The sequence below is a fragment of the Stomoxys calcitrans genome, chromosome 2 (genome assembly GCF_963082655.1).
Source record: "Stomoxys calcitrans chromosome 2, idStoCalc2.1, whole genome shotgun sequence".
In the NCBI taxonomy this organism is placed as follows: Eukaryota; Metazoa; Arthropoda; class Insecta; order Diptera; family Muscidae; genus Stomoxys; species Stomoxys calcitrans.
Window position 1 is genome coordinate 124915631 of NC_081553.1, and position 14781 is coordinate 124930411.

The 14781-nt window shown below is 39.5% G+C and overlaps 2 protein-coding genes across 2 annotated transcripts in view; one reads left to right on the top strand and one right to left on the bottom strand.

The window, feature by feature from the left end:
• Window positions 1–14781, top strand: part of LOC106083658 (uncharacterized protein DDB_G0285291) — a 193629-nt gene that overhangs the window by 108057 nt on the left and 70791 nt on the right. The gene's annotated exons all lie outside the window — the stretch shown is intronic.
• Window positions 1551–2312, bottom strand: LOC106083637 (uncharacterized). The gene is made up of 2 exons (XM_013246784.1): window positions 2298–2312; window positions 1551–2237 (listed from the first exon to the last, which is right to left on the bottom strand). Exons 1-2 carry the CDS (start codon window positions 2310–2312, stop codon window positions 1551–1553), a joined length of 702 nt encoding a protein of 233 aa, XP_013102238.1.

Here is a 14781-nt window from a genome sequence, read left to right on the forward strand (position 1 = left end):
CGGAAGAGATCTACCACTGTCTTAGACGGAGTTACGCCTAGAACACTTCGCTGACATGTAGAGCATCCTGTAGTATGTCTCTAAGAGTGCCAGAGTCTCCAGAGAGCCACGTCATTAGCATACGCAATCACTTTTATACTTTTTTCTTACAGAGACAATAATCTATTGTTATGTCTACATTCCAAAGTAGAGGAGACAGTACACCTCCTAGAAGTGTTCCTCTACTGGTCATTTCCTTGGTCATTTCATCCACTAGCATACATTCGAATTTGCAATAAAACCTTACTGTTAAAAACGTGTATTCTCGTTGGATTCCGCACAAATTGACAATCGCTCAAAACAGAACGGATTAGCGCGTAGAAATGTTCGAAAAATACGACCGTGGTGTTTCAAAATACGTTACAAAGGTCCCACGGGTTGCAAATCGTGGATCTTTGCATATGAGCGCGACTATTCTGCTTAAGCGATATGTGTAGGTCGATTCAGAGTGGTACACCACAATTTGATTTCCTTGGAAGAAATTTGAAAAACAAACAAAAGAAGACGAATCATGGCAATGCGGCTCAAACCAATGCCTTTTTGACAGGCCAAAATGTCGAATTGATGATGACTTGGCATCCAATTAACATTTGAATAAAACTTCTTGGTGAATAATTTTCGTCACCAGAAAGTACTGTCGAAATAACCTTGTTTCCGAGGTGTCTCAATCGACCATGCTGTTAGAATGAATGAAAAAGCCCCTGGTAAAAAGTAAATTGAAAATGAACCTAATGATGAACGTAGTATTAGAAAACCCAAAATTGCGATAGAAAAACGAAGTAGAAAAGGCATCTGGAAACTAGGTGGTAAAAATTTTAGGAAGAGCCCAGAAGATCGAGGAGATTGGACATTTATTCTGAGTTCAACGAATGAAATGGAAAACTCTATCTGTGAAAGTAATGTTATTATTATACGGTAAATTTCAATACTTTCGTAAAAGAAAGCCCAAGTCAGATAAGTAGTGCGATGTACCAACAAAAATATACGGCTGTGCCGAATATAGGATAGTTTTTGGCATACCTGATGTCGTTCAACTCACCATTTAAAACTTGAACATAATCGGATACCAAAGGTCCTCAATATTTTACACTTTTCAATATTTATGAGTGATTTTTGAAATTAATCGGAGGTGCTTGCATTAAACATTAGCCATGTCGATCCGCGTTTCTATATTAAAAAATATGGGCATTATAAAACTTTGATTCAAACGGGATGGCAAGAATGAATTGATATGAGTTATTCCTTAACAGCACTTAAATCATTTTGTAGAATGTTCTCATAATAGTTTCTCTCAACGCTTAAGAAAGCTCACACAAGGATAATATATAAAAACTCAAATTAACAGTACAAAATGTTCATATGAATTGTTCTTTATATAAAAAATAACAATAGCAATAACAACAATTGAAAATACTAATTATTTTGTAACAGCAATTAGTCTATCACACATCAGTTCTAATGACCCCAAAGTCACAATTTTTTTTTAATCTAACTTCACCAAATGTCCATATTTAGATTTTGTTCACTGGTGGCAAATAGGCAGAACTGGGAGTACCGGCACCATTGAAGGCAACACCTGAGCTGCCAAAATCTCCAACCGTTGCGGGTCCGAAATCAGCACCAGAACCAGAATTATCCAAACTGCCAATAACCGAAGAGATGGGCGATATGCCTTCATTGGAAATTATGCTGGTACCCCCCAAGTTATCATATTCGGCTTGAATTTTATGTTGTGCATGCTCAGCTTCTTCGTTAGTCTTGTATCTGATGAAGAATACCTCAGGTTTGCTGGTAGTGGTAGCGGGCTCTTCAACATGCGTCTCAATTTGTGCCCCCTCAGTTTTCTTGGCCAACACATAGATGACAGTTTTGTCCTCATTGAGAGCTGGGATTACGCGCACCTTAGTTCTATGTTGTCCACCGGAGGGTGATTTGACAAAGACAATGTTAAAGTTCCTACGAGGACTACCAATGACTATGTCGCGGTGTTCAACTTCTGTCTCTTCTTCCTCTGGAGCCGAGTGAATGAAGAAACGTTTTGAGACCAAAGGTTGTTGTTGATGGTGATTATAGGAATGACCACTTGGATATCCAGTGGCAGAAGCTGGGGCAGACGGCAGTAAAAACTGGCCACTAGCCTGATTTGGATAATTGTAGCCTTGGGGAGCAGCTGAGCTCAAGGCCACCAAGCACAATACCTGTAAAGATAGCAAAGAATTTTGAAATCTGCCTCTGATCAAAAATATTTCAATATTTACCATTAAGCCACGCATGTTCTAATTTGAATTGATTTTTCTATGGACAGAAGAGTTACCACAACCAGATGCTGTTGGATGAAGTGTTCGCTTGGAAGTATGTTAAAACATTTAAATACTTGTAGTATTTATAGTTGCTCTAGAAATTTTATTAAGCCATCATTTGTTAAACGGACCACCAACCCCTCTCGCCAGAAATTTGCGTTAAACGTTTATCAGTGTTTTTTTGGACGTCTGTTACCGCCTTCCCAGATTGAGTCTCCTCGGTGCGTAGACCATTGCACTTTGTTATTATATATGTGGTATGTGGTGTGCGGAGGAATTCCCCCAACAAACTATTCAATGGTTCATGGCATGCTGGGGTGTTTCAGTTTAGGTTGTAATCTCAATTTGTTACCATTATCTTTAGTTATTAGTGACCTCTCCTCCATTTGTTTTTGTTGGCCGGGACCTTCAAGTGTTACACCTCGCTTTGTCTTCTCTTGTCTTTTCTGGCCAACGGAGAGGGAGTGCAGCCAGCTAATTATGTTTTGTAAACAAAAACGATGGCTCCGAATATCTGCCTTACTTTTAAGCAAATGTTGCAGAAAAACAGCAGGAATTCCGTTCCTAGCACCGATGCATCTATCATGATGGTCAGCCTCTCCGATGAAGTGATCGCCGCTTCAGCTAACTCTGGATCGAACAATAGAACTGATGATGCCAAGTGTCGATGGTGATGATGGTTGAAATGGATCTGCTTTTGATAAACGAGGTAACTTGCAAACAACTTGAGGCCATGCTTATAAGTCAATGTTGCTGCATGCACTTTGTTTTGTTCCACATTTAATGGTTTTCAAAAACACAATCAAACACCAAAAGTTACCTGTCATGTAATCAACTCAAACAGAGGGAGGTTGTTGTTCATAGTGCGCAGCATCGCACATTAACTGTTTCGACTACAAGTGGAAACAGAAGTTTAAAGCTGTGCGCATTGGAATTTGATGCAAGTGTTTTCTTCAATCTAATGTCGTGTGTTTGGTGACTATGTCGTGTGTTTGGTGACTAAGTCGTATGTATGGCTACAGTGAAACCTCCGACTTGTGTGGAATATTGGACACACGTCCAGGCGGATATCGTACCATCAATTACCAATTGTTATGTACAAGTTCACATTTTTGGTTCCATGTTGATAAAAAAACAAGTAAAAGCGTGCTATGTTCGGCCGGGCCGAATCTTATATACCCTCCACCATGGATTGCATTTGTCGATTTCTTTTCCCGGCATCTATTCCTAGGCAAAAACGGATAAAAGAAAAGACTTGCTCTGCTATTAGAGCAATATCAAGATATGGTCGGGTTCGGACCACAATTAAATTATATGTTGGAGACCTGTGTAAAATGTCAGCCAATTCGAATAAGAATTGCGCCGTTTACGGACTCAAGATGTAAAATAGAGAGATCAATTTATATGGGAGCTGTATCAGGCTATAAACCGATTCATATCATAATAAACACGGATCCGTCGTACAAATTTTCAGTCAAATCGGATAATAATTGCGACCTCTAAAGGCTCAAGAAGTCAAGATCCCAGATCAGTTTATATGGCAGCTATATCAGGTTATAGACCGATATGAATTTTTCTTAGCACAGTTGTTGAAAGTTATTACAAAACACCTCATGCAAAATATCAGCTCAATCGGATAATAATTGCGCCCTCTAGTGGCTCAAGAAGCCAAGACCCCAAATAGGTTTATATGACAGCTATATAAGGTTATGGACCGATTTTCACCATTCTTAGCACAGTTGTAGAAAGTTATTTCAAAACATGGACCGATATGGCCCATTTACAAAACCAACCGACCTACATTAATAAGAAGTATTTGTGCACAATTTCAAGCGGCTAGCTTTACTCCTTCGAAGGTTAGCGTGCTTTTGACAGACAGACGGACGGACGGACAGAAGGACGGACGACAGACAGACGGACGTATGGATGGACGGACAGACGGACTGACATGGCTGGATCGACATAAAATGTCGCGACGATCAAGAATATATATACTTTATGGGGTCTCAGACGAATATTTCGAGTAATTACACACAGAATGACGAAATTTGTATACCCCATCCTGTGGTGGAGGGTATAAAAATTGTATAGTGTATTATAATTATTTATGTGTATAATGCTTTTACAAAGACGCAATTTAAAACAAGTAAAAAGGCGGCAACATTGTGAGGTTCTATACCATGTAAAACTTCTCTCCAAAGAGGTGTCGCAATGCAGCACGCCGTTCGGACTCGGCTATAAAAAGGTCGCCCCTTATCATTGAGCTTAAACTTGAATCGGACTGCACTCATTGGAAGGTGAGAAATTTGCACCTGTTCCTTAGTGGAATGTTCATGGACAAAATTTGCAAAAAAAAAAAATTGAATTTGGCGTTAAGTTCGGCCGGGCCAAACTTTTGATACCCACCACCTCGGGTATACATGTAAACCAGCTTTTATCAAAATCCGGTGAATATTGCATACCTTATGTCCCATAGCAGTTATATCGAAATATGTTCCGATTTGGATCAAATACTCATAAGTACAAGTCATTGTTCAATTTTGTATAACCAAATATAGGTCGTTTTTTTAGCTATATCTATAAGACGATGTGAACAATTACACTATACGGATGTTGAAAAGCCAAACATAAGTCACAGTGTCAAATTTCAATAAAATCGGATTATAAATGCGCCTTTTATGGGGCCAAGACTTTAAATCGAGATATCGGTTTATATGGCAGCTATATCCAAATATGGACCGATTTAGGCTATGTTGCAAATGTATGTCAAGGGGCTTAACTTAACTCACTGTCCCAAATTTCGGCGACATGGAACAATAGATACGCCTCTTATGGGCCCAAAACCTTAAATCGAGAGATCGGTCTATTTGGCAGCTATATCCAAATCTAAACCGATCAGGGCTAAAGTGAAAAAAGATGTCGAAGGGCCTAACACAACTCACTGTCCAAAATTTCAGCAAAATCCGATAATAAATGTGGCTTTTATGGGCTTAAAACCCTAAATCGGAGAATCGGTCTATATGGCAGCTATATCCAAATCTGGGCCAAATTGATGAAGGATGTCGAAGAGCCTAACGCAACTCACTGTCCCAAGTTTTAGCAAAATCGGATAATAAATGTGGCTTTTATGGGCCTAAGACCCTAAATCGGAGGATCGGTCTATATGGCAGCTATATCCAAATGCGGACCCATCTGGGCCAAATTGATGAAGGATGTCGAAGGGTCTAACACAACTCACTGTCCCAAATTTCAGCAAAATCGGATAATAAATGTGGCTTTGATGGGCCTAAGACCCTAAATCGAAGGATCGGTCTATATATACAGTCCGAAATAGCTCATCTTCGAACTTAACCTGCTTATGGACAAAAATAGAATCTGTGCAAAGTTTCAGCTCAATATCTCTATTTTTAAAGACTGTAGCGGGATTTCAACAGACAGACGGACGGACACGTCTAGATCGTCTTAGATTTTTACGCTGATCAAGAGTATATATACTTTTTAGGATCGGAAATGGATATTTCGATGTGTTGCAAACGGAATGACAAAATGAATATACCTCCATCCTTCGGTGGCGGGTATACGAATACGAAAAATGGTTATTGTAGACTATAATTTTGGGTGTTAGGTTAGGTTGAAATGAGGGTGCTGATATAATTCCGCGTCATACCGCTATGAACATACACCTAAGCCAGTAATCGGCTTGATGTTCGCTCTTAAAAGACATTTTCCGTGTTACTTAAAAAACCCTTAATTGTTTTCCACGCCCCTAAGTTGGTCTGGTATTGTGTCCCCACCTAATTGCCGGTACCTGTTAGACGCGAAAGCCGGGCAATGACATAGGAAGTGCTCCAATGTGTCATCATCTTCCATATATGCCCTACACATGCTTTAACTTGCCGCACCGTTTTTGCTTAAGTGAGTCCGTATGATACCTAAAGCTATACTGACCTTCTTCATAATTTTTCTTAACTCGGACTGCGCGGACCCGAATGGCTTCGGTTAACCAAGTTTGTTGACGGCAATTCTCTGGCATTCACAGCCAAATCGTCTGCTGTCTCACTCCCAGTTACTCCACTATGGCCCGGGAGCCAGACGATACGAATCGTGCCATTTTCAGAGATGGCGTTAATCTCCTTCTTACATTCCAAGAATTTTCGTAATCTTACCGTCCTGGTTGTTATTGCTTTGATGGCCTTTTGACACCATCTAGCGCATTCCTTTATCGCCCGAATCTCCGCCTGCAGGACCGTATTATGGTCTGGCAGTTTAAAATAGATCTCAGTCTTTGGGTTCTCAATGCAGTCCCCCAGGCCCACTCTGTCCTCTAACTTTGATCCATCCGTGTAACATGATCTTCCAGATGGCAAAACTAGGGACACATCAATCCAAGACTGTGCCGTTGTCATCAGTGCCTCGCACTCGCCCGCAAGTGTCGTCTCAGGTATTTTATCGGAAACCTCGTCCATTCCTTCCAGGTTTCCTATCGTCGTCTCTATTATACCGCGATGGTACGGGCTGTTCCTATCCTATATCCATTCTCCCATCGCCTTTAGGCTCATAGCCGCAGTGGCTGCCTCACATTTAATCTGTATGTCTATGGGTAGGATATCTAGAATAGTCTCCAGTGCCCTAGTAGGCGTGGTTCTCATCGCTCCGCCTATGCCAAGACAACATGTATTATCCTTATGTTGCACTACTGAGGCGTAAGTAAGTATTTGTCTAATCACGCTCCTGTACAGCCAGTGAACAATCATCAGATTCAGGCCCCATTTCGAGCCTACGGCCCTTCTACATAATCCGTACAACATCCGTGAGCTTTTTCGATACGCTCATGAATGTGACACTTCCTATTCAATATCCTGTCCAAGATCACACGTAAGTATTTGACCTTGTCAGATATTGAAATTATTATATCGAGGAACGTGGTGCGTCAAATTGGCCCACCTTCGTCTTCCTCGTGGACAAGCAGATTCAATCTTCTCTGGGTTAACATTCAGACCCCTAGGTCGTGTGCCATATGCAAGATTCTTTCGGCCCTTCTGTATAGCTGGTGCAGATCCTTACCCCCTAGAAATATAACATCGTCTGCGTAGCAGACTGCTTCAAATCCCTTCTCAGTCAGCAACCGTAATAGGTCGTCAATGGTGGTCACCCATAGGAGTAACGACAAAATGTCCCCTGTGGCGTGCCTTGTACCACTTTCTCCGTTATATGAATGTCTTGGGACACACAATTTATCCAATTATTCCTTAGAATATGATTTATTCAGTCTCTGAGGACCGGGTCCACCCGGTACTGGTTTAAGGATTGGATCAGTGTGTCGCTCCGCACACTGTTAAAAGCCCCCTCGATGTCAATGCATACCGCAAGTGTGTACGTTTTGGCATCGAAGGATTCTTCTATTTTATGCACAACCTCGTGCAGGGCAGTCTCCACCGACCTTCCCTTGACATAGGCGTCGTACAAAATTTTGGGAAGATTGGTCAATAAATTCGTTACGTTGGCTCTATGAGATATATATATATATATATATATATATATATATATATATATATATTTGTATATGAGAGCTATATATTGGGTTGCCCAAAAAGTAATTGCGGATTTTTCATATAGTCGGCGTTGACAAATTTTTTCACAGCTTGTGACTCTGTAATTGCATTCTTTCTTCTGTCAGTTATCAGCTGTTACTTTTAGCTTGCTTTAGAAAAAAAGTGTAAACAAGTAAAAGCGTGCTAAGTTCGGACGGGCCGAATCTTATATACCCTCCTCCATGGATCGCATTTGTCGAGTTCTTTTCCCGGTATCTCTTCTTAGGCAAAGAAGGATATAAGAAATGATTTGGTCTGCTATTAGAGCGATATCAAGATATGGTCCGGTTTGGACCACAATTAAATTATATGTTGGAGACCTGTGTAAAATGTCAGCCAATTCGAATAAGAATTGCGCCCTTTGGGGGCTCAAGAAGTAAAATAGAGAGTTCGATTTATATGGGAGCTGTATCGGGCTATAGACCGATTCAGACCATAATAAACACGTATGGTGATGGTTATGAAAGGATCAATCGTACAAAATTTCAGGCAAATCGGATAATAATTGCGACCTCTAGAGGCTCAAGAACTCAAGATCCCAAATCGGTCTATATGGCAGCTATATCAGGTTATGAACCGATTTGAACCTTATTTGGCACAGTTGTTGAAAGTAAGAATAAAATAAGTCATGCAAGATTTCAGCTAAATCGGATAGAAATTGAGCCCTCTAGAGGCTCAAGAAGTCAAGACCCAAGATCGGTTTATATGGCAGCTATATCAGGTCATGGTGCGATTTGAACCATACTTGGCACAGTTGTTGGATATCGTAACAAAACACGTCGTGCAAAATTTCATTCCAATCGGATAAGAATTGCGCACTCTAGAGGCTCAAGAAGTCAAGACCCAAGATCGGTTTATATGGCAGCTATATCAGGTTATGAACCGATTTGAACCATACTTGGCACAGTTGTTGGTTATCATAAAAAAAAACACGTCGTGCAAAATTTCATTCCAATCGGATAAGAATTGCGCACTCTAGAGGCTCAAGAAGTCAAGACCCAAGATCGGTTTATATGACAGCTATATCAGGTTATGGACCGATTTGAACCATACTTGGCACAGTTGTTGGATATCATAACAAAACACGTCGTGCAAAATTTCATTTCAATCGGATAAGAATTGCGCCCTCTAGAGGCTCAAGAAGTCAAGACCCAAGATCGGTTTATATGGCAGCTATATCAGGTTATGGACCGATTTGAACCATACTTGGCACAGTTGTTGGATATCATAAAAAAACACGCCGTACAAAATTTCATTCGAATCAGATAAGAATTGCGCACTCTAGAGGCTCAAGAAGTCAAGACCCAAGATCGGTTTATATGGCAGCTATATCAAAACATGGACCGATATGGCCCATTTACAATACCAACCGACCTACACTAATAAGAAGTATTTGTGCAAAATTTCAAGAGGCTAGCTTTACTCCTTCGGAAGATAGCGTGCTTTCGACAGACAGACGGACAGACGGACGGACATGGCTAGATCGACATGAAATGTCACGACGGTCAAGAATATATATACTTTATGGGGTTTCAGACGAATATTTCGAGTAGTTACAAACAGAATGACGAAATTAGTATACCCCCCATCTTATGGTGGAGGGTATAATAAAAATTGGAACAATTCGTTTTCAAATCGCGTCAAAAACCAATTGGCTTTACTGATTGAAGAAGTAGAATCGCCGAATAGTTGCCGTTGTTGCACAGCCCAGTTCACAAACATACGACGCATACATACACACCCATCATGTAATGTCAAACCTTGCTGAAGAGAAATGTCAAAAGAGAGGCAAAAAATATGGGGTCGTTTGCTGGCCCGGTCTATTTTTGATTAAAAAAAACCCTGTAGATACTATTGTGCAAAATTTGAAGCATATCAGATAAGAATTGCCCCCTATAGGGGTTTAAGAAATAAAATCGGGAGATCGGTTTATATGGGTAAGGGACCATAGACCACATTTGCCACGTATATTTGAGGTCATGGATAAAGTGACTGTTCAAAATTTCAGCATAATCGGAAAATTACACTCTGAAGGAAAATCGGGATTCAGGCCATACTTAACAAATGTGCAAAATCAGATAAGAATTGCGCCCCATAGAGACTCAAGAAATATTATCGGCAGATCCCTTAAAATGGGAGGTAAATCAGGGTGGCCACCTCACCCCCATAACACCACCCAAATAGGAACTATTTGCGGACCATTGCAATATGAAGCTCAAATAACAGATATTTTAGAGAAGAACACGAATCTGATATATATTTTTAAAGCCAAGTCACAGAGAGGCTGCCCCATCCCCCAAAACACCCCCCAAAGCGGTCATGTTCCCCGACTATGGAAAAATGGAGCTCAAATGAAGGGTATTTGGGAGTAGACCATGAATCTGACATCATCATTCGGGACCAACTGCCCAGGGGACGTCCCAACACCATAACAACCCCCAAGTAGGACGTATTTGTTCACCAAGACAATTTGGATCTTCAAGACAGTGGAGCTCGATATTCATAGTTTTTAGGATTAGAAAACGAATTTGATATCCAAATTTGAGGCCAATAGCAATATAGGGTTGAAATGTGTGAGAATAGAGCACAAACAGCAATTTTTTACTGACCATCGCAATATGGGGCTCAAATAAAGGTATTGGGAGTAGAATACGAATTTGATATCCAAATGTAGAACCATGTATTTTAGGCTTCACCCCTTCCCCAAAACACCTCCCAGATGGTACAAATTTTTCGACCATGCCAATATGTGGCTCAAATGAAAGGTATTTGAGATTAGAAAACGAATTTGATGACCAATCTTGGGGTGTTTGAGGGACGCCTCATCCTGTTAACTCCCGTCAAAACCAATTTTAATATGGGGTTTAAAAAAATGGTATTTGAGAGAAGAGCACGATGCTGATATTTTTTCAGGGCCAAGTGTCTGGGGGACCACCTCACCCCCGAAAACACACCTAAATCAGGCACCATGAGAATATCGGGCTGAAATAAAGTATTTTAAGAATGGAGTACACCTAACATCCAAACTTAAATTCGTAGACCTATAAAGATCATATATTATTCAGATAAAGGCACCATTTTTGTAGCATGGTATTTCATTAAAAGCTCTTTAATTGTCGTAAAAGAATATTTCAAAGAAAATTTTGTTCCATATAAAGTAAAAGAAGGCGCAGCGGAGCGGGCCCGGTCCAGCTAGTATCTTTATATTGCACCGTTATTCCCGTAGTTTTGCCTTAATTTCAATGAACAACCGTGCCCAGTTTGGATAAAGCTATCTCTCGACTTTAATATTTGGGCCCAGAAATGCGTTTATACTACCAATTTGCATCGTTACAGTGAGTTGCATGGACCCCCTCAACATCTTTGTATGCGGCTGCCACTTTTTATCGAAATTTAAAACAGTGAGTCCCCTTGTAACAGTGTTTGGTCTCTCGACATCCACGGTTTTGTTCTGCACTGTTAATGAATATTCAGAAAATTGTATTGAAAATAAAAATGTTTTCAAACAAAAAATTAATAATCAATAATTTTTTTAAATGAATCAGTTGTTCTCAATTAAAATTTTTATTGATTTAATCATTATTTTTTAATTGAATTTTAAATTGAACTTTTTTTTTTTAATTGAACTTTTTTCAATTACGATTGTGGTTGAAATTCTAATCATTTCAAAGTTATAATATATACTTGATTCAATCATTTTTATACCCACCACCGTAGGACAAGGAGTATATTCATTTAGTCTTTCCGTTTGCAACATATCGAAATTTCAATTTCCGACCCTACAAAGTATACATATTTCGGATCATCGTAAAATTCTAGGGTGGTTTAACGATGTCCGTGTGTCTGTCCGTCCGTCCGTTGTAATCACTCAACAGCCTTCAAAATTTTAGATATTGAGCTGAAAGTTGGCACATATACGTCTTTTTGATGCATGCTGGTTAAGTTCCAAATCGGATCATATATGGATAAAGGTGCTATATAGACCGATCTGCTGATAAAAGGTTCATTTTTTAAAGGATTTCGCTGAAATTTAAAACAGTGAATTGTTTAAAGCCTCTCGACATCTATACCAAATATGTTTCAGATCGGATTTTATTTAGATATAGCTGTATATAGACCGATCTGCCGGTAAAGGGTCTGAAGCCCATAAAAGCTTTATTTATTACCCGATTCCGCTGAAATTTGAGACAATGGACTATTTAAAGGCTCCTGACATCTGACCTAAATATGGTTCAGATCGGACTATATTTAGATATAGCTGCCATATAGACCGATCTCTGATAAAGGGCCTGAAGCCCATAAAAGCTTTATATTTTATCCGATTTCGCGAAAATTTGTAACAGTGAGTACCTTTAGGCCTCTCGACATAGGACCGAAATATGGTCCAGATCGGTCTCAAGCCCGTAAAAGCTATATTTTTTATTTTTTATCCGATGTCGCTGAAATTTGAAACAGTAAATAATTTTATGCCTCCTAACGTAGGACCTGAATATGGTTCAGATCGGACTATATTAGATATAGCTGCCATAAGATCGATCTGCCGATAAGGAGTCAGAAGCCCATAATAGTTTTATTTATTATCCGATTTCGCTGAAATTTCAAACAGTGACTTATTTTAAATCTCCTGCCATCTGACCCAAATATAGTAAATATCGGAATGTATTCAGATATAGCTCTCATATAGTCCGATATGCCGATTAAGGATCTGAAGCTCATAAAAGATTTTTTTAATACCCGATTTCGTCGAAATTAGAAATAGTGAGTTGGTTTAAGCCTCCCGACATCCGACCCACATATGATTCAGATCAGAGCATATAGATATAGCTGTCATATAGACCGATCTTCCAGTTTAGGATCTTAACCCCATAAAAAGCAGATTTATAGTCTGAACATTTTACTTCCATGTAAGTTCTCGGGACCTGAATAAAATATGATCGGGACCACCCCCTATTAAGATATGACAACGAATATAGTAGTGGAGTTATAATAAAATAGTATGATTATTATATCCTTATTTAATTTGTCCAGATCGGTCCCATAAAAAGTGCATTTATAAAGCGTCGATTTCGTTGAAATCTGACGCTGTGACTTATGTTAGGCTTTTCGACATCCGTGTGCTATTTGGTTCAGATCGGTTTATATTTGGATATAGCGGCCAAAAAGACCCATATTTTATTCTACTAAATTGAACAGTGACTAGTGGCCGGGCCGAATCTTAGGAACCCATCACCATGGATTCTGCTAAAATTTATACAAAATAATTTTAGTTGAAGGGCATAGTTTCATTCTACATACCAAACATCTGTCAAACCAACAAAATTCAAGCTTCTAGGAACCGAACAAGGATAATCGATTGACCGGTTTATATGGAAGCTATATAAGGTTATAGACTAATTTGGACCGTACTTGGCACAGAAGTCGTAATAGAACACCGCATGCAAAATTTCAGCCAAATCGGACAAAAGTTGCTGCTTGTACGGACTCAAGAAGTCAAAACGGGAGATCGGTTTATATGGGAGCTATAGCAGGTTTTAGACCGATTTGAACCGGCACAGTTGTTGAAAGTCATAACAGAACACTACATGCAAAATTTCAGCCAAATCGGACTAAAATTGCGACTTCGAGGGGCTCAAGATATCAAGTCGAGAGATCGGTTCATATGGTAGCTAGATCTAAATCAGCCTTCTCCAATCAACAACGACCTAAATCAAAATTTAAAGCGACTAGCTTAACGCGTTCGACCGCTATCGTGATTTCGGCAGACGGACAAACGAACATGGCTAGATCGACTCAGAATATCGAGACGAACAAGAATATATACACTTTATGGGGTCTTAGACGAATATTTCGAGGTGTTACAAGCGGAATGACTAGATTAGTATAACCCCATTCTCTGGTGGTGGGTATAATGACGAAGGTTTGCTAAACTGCAGTTGTAGACTATAATTTTTGTATTAAAGTGTATCGTCTTTGGTATGAATCTAAAGTAATTTTACTGGTGTTTCTTGGACCACAAATTTGTTCGTTCGACATCGTCCGACCATTTCCTCAACTACATAGGGTGATTTTTTTGAGGTTAGGATTTTCATGCATTAGTATTTGACAGATCACGTGGGATTTCAGACATGGTGTCAAAGAGAAAGATGCTCAGTATGATTTGACATTTCATCAATAGACTTACTAACGAGCAACGCTTGCAAATCATTGAATTTTATTACCAAAATCAGTGTTCGGTTCGAAATGTGTTCATTCACCGTAACGTTGCGTCCAACAGCATCTTTGAAAAAATACGGTCCAATGATTCCACCAGCGTACAAACCACACCAAACAGTGCATTTTTCGGGATGCATGGGCAGTTCTTGAACGGCTTCTGGTTGCTCTTCACTCCAAATGCGGCAATTTTGCTTATTTACGTAGCCATTCAACCAGAAATGAGCCTCATCGCTGAACAAAATTTGTCAAAATTTGAACACATTTCGAACCGAACACTGATTTTGGTAATAAAATTCAATGATTTGCAAGCGTTGCTCGTTAGTAAGTCTATTCATGATGAAATGTCAAAGCATACTGAGCATCTTTCTCTTTGACACCATGTCTGAAATCCCACGTGATCTGTAAAATACTAATGCATGAAAATCCTAACCTCAAAAAAATCACCCTATATATATACTGTTTAAAAAGTGTTTTGTAAGTTTTAACTATAATCTGGTTTCAACTGCAGCAATTTGCTGTAATTAAGAAAACTCGGTAAATTATAGATATAGCTCTCCTATAAACCTATCCCATCTTTATATCTCTACCCCCTACGTGGCACACTTATTATCTGAATTGGCTGAAATTTTGAGCACTCC